This window comes from Fukomys damarensis, unplaced genomic scaffold, assembly GCF_012274545.1.
Source record: "Fukomys damarensis isolate Sample0158 unplaced genomic scaffold, DMR_v1.0_HiC HiC_scaffold_25, whole genome shotgun sequence".
In the NCBI taxonomy this organism is placed as follows: Eukaryota; Metazoa; Chordata; class Mammalia; order Rodentia; family Bathyergidae; genus Fukomys; species Fukomys damarensis.
The window spans coordinates 18,932,933-18,936,993 of record NW_022900937.1 but is presented as its reverse complement, the minus strand read 5'-3'; the positions used below and the strand labels follow the sequence as shown (position 1 = coordinate 18,936,993).

The following is a 4,061-nucleotide window of genomic DNA, read 5'->3' as shown; positions in this document are numbered from 1 at the left end:
GGGCCGGCCCTACGGCAACAGCGGGGGCTTGAAGGAGCAGTTGCCGGTGCAGTGGCGGGGCGTCAGCATCTTGCAGGAGAAGTGGTGCAGGGCGTCGTGGGCTTCTGGGGAGAGAGTCGCACCGGCCACGTTGGCGGCGTCGCCTGCCCCGCGCAGCCCATCCGTCCCCCTTCTCGGCCTCAGCAACCCTTTGGGCTCCGAGGTGCTCTACCCCATAGGCCAGAAAGGAGGTAGGAGAGAGACCTGGTGATTGACAGCCGCCGCTCTAGTTCAATAGCCCCGTCTTGCACAAGAGGAAACGGAGGCTCAGAGAAAGAGGGATCGACCTGCCCGAGGCCAGGTGTCTCCGAAGGCAGAGTCTTTGGATGCCCAGAGACCAAAAGGCTGTTCCTTCCTAGCCCACCTTCTAGAATAAGCTCCCCATTACAATGGAGCCCCGCTTTCCTCTTCTGGTCCAAGTATCCCCCGCCTTCTCTCTCACAAGCCCCTGTTCGTCCTCCCCACCCACCCGTTCACTCTCTCTTTTAGGGGCCCAGCTGGGCCATGGCACCCACCCCTTCTAGCTTTCTCAGTCCGCACCTTTTAATTTCTGCTGGATGGCATAGCGTGCCTTCCGCTCCTGGTCCAGTTCGTTACACAGGGTGTCTGGAAGGGGAGGGGCGGGTGAGCAAACCCAGGCGGCCTTCAGGCCGGCCAGCAGGGTCACAGCCCAGGCCACCCCCAGCCCCTCCCCCAAACCACTGGGGGAGTGAGGGGAGGGGGCACCCACGCTCCAAACTGCAGACTGGCGGAGGGAGGAAATGGCCTGGGATGGCGCTTAAAGGCAGACGGATCTAACCAAAATTAAAGCAAACTTAGGCATTACTTCCCAGGTAATTTTACGCCTCGATTTTTAATTTAGAAACCATGGAAATTGCCGCGATAAGAAGTTCAATCACTCCATGTAATGATGCCTGCAAGCCGTTTGCTGGGCTTGCTTGCCATTCTGAGGCTAATCAGAGTATACAAAGGATATTAAATAAAAAAATAATTGTTAAATTACCTTCAATTTAAATCCAAATGACTGAGCCAACATTGCGGCTCCCGCCAGACGAGAGGCAGTTACGGCCGTGCGTGTGCTCACCTGACTCCCGTCTTACCTCTGACAATTTGCAGCTGTTGCACCATTTCTTCTCGATAAGCCAATTCCCTCTTCATTTGATCCTGAAAATTATCTGTGCAAATTGATTAAGTGAGAGCTGTTAAGCACAGCCTCTTCCCCCAGCTTCACTTCCGCCTCCCTCCCATCCTCACCCCTGCACCCAGCTTGACGCTCCAGAAGCGGGAGTTCTGATCTCCCCGGGCCTAGGGTGACAGCTGCTTGCACCCAGTCCCCAGAATGGGTCCGGGTGACTATGCTGAGGTGGGGTAGAGAGGCATGGAAGTACCTTTGAGACTCTGAAATTCTCGCTCCAGCTTCTTGCGGAGCTCCATTTGCTCCAGAAGCAGTTTTTGCAATTCCTCTGTGACAGGGGAGAGGGGGAGAGGTCAGGAGGAGGAGGGGGATTCTAGGGAACCATTAAGGACTGAGGTCTCGGGGCCCAAGTTGTGGTAGTGGCCTTCAGCACTCTGGCTTTCCATTTCCATGCAAAGGATTTGAGGAAGGACACAAGGCCAGGGGTAGGATACCCAGGAGAATCAAATTCAGGAGGGTGGAACCTATTTTGAATTTGGGGTCCTAGTTCCATGGCAATAACCAGCTTGTCATCTGTTGAATTGTTCCTAATTCCCTAACCTTAGAGGATGGAAGACCCATACAAATGCAGCTTCCCTCTCCAAGTGACAATCCTAATCCCTCCTTTGGATACAAATCAGGGAGAATCTGGTCAATGTTTTGAGCAACCTTCCCAGAGAAATACACATGCTTAACACCTTGCCTACAATTTCAGGAGGTTCCCAGGTTAAGAAACCTCATATAAAACATAAACGAGGGCTGGAGGTGTAGTTCAGTGAAACAGTGCTTGCCTAGCATTCATGAGGCCCTAGGTTCAATCCCCAGTATCAGAAAACAAACAGATTTTGAAAGTAATGGCACATCCCATAAAATCTGTAACTAAGAAACATGCAAAGCCAGTAATGCTTGTCTCCCATCTCCCATCAAGGCCAAGACTATCCATGGGATGACGTTGGACCCCAGTTCCAGAAGGTTCCAGTGCCCGAGGCTGCTCTAACCATGTGGCTGTTGGCATCTGGAGCCTCCCCAAGGAAGGCGTTCCTCACACGAATGAAAGATGGCGGGGCAAAGTGGGGTCCAAGACTCCCCCTTTCTCTCTTCTCCCCCTTGCAGGCTGAGCAGCAACCCTGGGTATCCCATCTGCAAACAAGCTCCACCCTCACTGTGGTTGCATCAATTCTGGGGGAACATGCTCTAACCTCTCCCATGGTCCTAACAAATGTCTCCTTGCAATCTTGCTTTTCGGAAATAGTTTTGTTTTCCATGGAGCTGGGAGAACTCCAGACTGTCCTGCCTGATTGGCTACAGCATCAAGTTCTGAGAATCATCACTTTCTTACCAGCCTATCCAGAACAGACTCTGGCCTTGAAACTCAAACTTCCAATAAACCTCCAGGGACTTAGTTTACTCTTCCCATTCCCTAATCACAGGTACACCTTTGCACTGGGATGTGTCCAGAGGATTATCTTGCCTACCCAGGGAAATAAAAACTGACCCAATAGCCACGGATTTCCTACAAACCTACCATAGGAATTATACCCCCTCTACAGGTAGGGTCCATCACCCTCAAGCAGAGCACACCCCCATTTTGCAGATTTAACCTCACCTCTGGCCAGGTTTTCAATATCTTTCTCCACCAGCTGGGTTCCTGTGACATCCAAGGCAAGCCCGTCTTCCCCTGGGATACAAGGGCAAGTGAGAGGGGTGCTGCTTTGGGAGAGGCCTTGAGAGGGGAGGGGTGAGCATCCAGGGAACTGTGCCAAGTCAGAGACCTAATCCAGACCCTCTGCCTGGAGAAGAGACAGTCACAGGCATCCATACTACCGACCATCCATGCTGTGTTTGAGAGTAGGAGAGTGGGTTCCGGGAAGATGAGTTGTCCTTGGGAAGGAAGTGGCCTTTGACCTGTTTTCGGTAGGTGAGGCTGTCCCTCCATTTCCTTTTCATCTATTCCAAGGAGCCCCAAGCCATCCACGACTCAGCAGCTCTGGATATCTGGCCTGAAACCCCATTCCTCTTAATATTTAATAGTTATCCGCTCGCCGAGGAAGGAAAGAACTGGCAGAGGCTGGATCATGAATGTCTTGCCTGGAAGCCCATTGAAACCTGGGAGACCTGGATCCCAGCTCTCAGCTGCGGGCGGGGCACGAGGAGTCTTAGGGCTCACCTCGGTCTGTGTTTGCGGGACTGAGCTGGGAGACACTCCTTTGGTCTGAGTAGGATTTCCTCGTTTCCAAATCGTCGGCTGTCGAGTGATTGTCTTCCTTATCTGGCTCTTTAAAGGCAATAAACCGAGTTTCAAGGAGAGGCAAAGAAACCGTGACCCCGATACAGCCAGAGCTGCCGCGGTTGGGGCGCCCTAGCCCTAATTAAAAACGTCGTGGCCGCCTCTGGTTCCCGGCTGTGCGCCCTTGCGCGCGCCCCGAGGCTTTGGGCCGGGCACCCCTCCCCCTCGCATGACACGGTCTGCTCTTTCTCCCGGCTTCACGACCCCTCCCCAGCCCCTCGGAAAGAGTATGACGAGTAGCAGAGCCCACCAGGGACAAGCGACCTACATCGCGCGCAACTACTGGGGCACCGCGAGCGCGCGAGGTTGCCGGGTCTGTCTGCGATACTCCGGCGGAGACCGCAGCCCAGGCGGCGACCTTTCGGGTGGTGGTGGCGGGGCACTGTCCTGGGCGAGGCTGCCTCTGCCCGCCCAGATTTCCGAGGCCCGGGCTCCTTCTCTGCTCCTCCAGTCCCCGGTGTGCCCCGCAGCTCCAGCTTCACCGGAGCCTCCGGGGTACCCAAGCGCGCGGCCAGGCGCCCTCCTCATCCGGTCAGACCCGGCGGGGCCACGGGGTGGGGG

The 4,061-nt window shown here is 54.8% G+C and overlaps 1 protein-coding gene across 1 annotated transcript in view; it reads right to left on the bottom strand.

Moving 5' to 3' along the window:
• Positions 1 to 6: 6 nt before the first annotated feature.
• Skor1 (SKI family transcriptional corepressor 1) overlaps positions 7 to 4,061 on the bottom strand; it is a 7,776-nt gene continuing 3,721 nt past the window's right edge. Inside the window, exons 4-10 of the mRNA XM_033756060.1 lie at positions 3,769 to 4,020; positions 3,381 to 3,578; positions 2,820 to 2,891; positions 1,428 to 1,502; positions 1,140 to 1,214; positions 580 to 645; positions 7 to 104 (exon numbers count right to left, since the gene is read on the bottom strand). Of these exons, the coding sequence (XP_033611951.1) occupies positions 10 to 104; positions 580 to 645; positions 1,140 to 1,214; positions 1,428 to 1,502; positions 2,820 to 2,891; positions 3,381 to 3,578; positions 3,769 to 4,020 (833 nt within the window). The 3' untranslated portion in view covers positions 7 to 9. The remainder of the gene's footprint in view (positions 105 to 579; positions 646 to 1,139; positions 1,215 to 1,427; positions 1,503 to 2,819; positions 2,892 to 3,380; positions 3,579 to 3,768; positions 4,021 to 4,061) is intronic.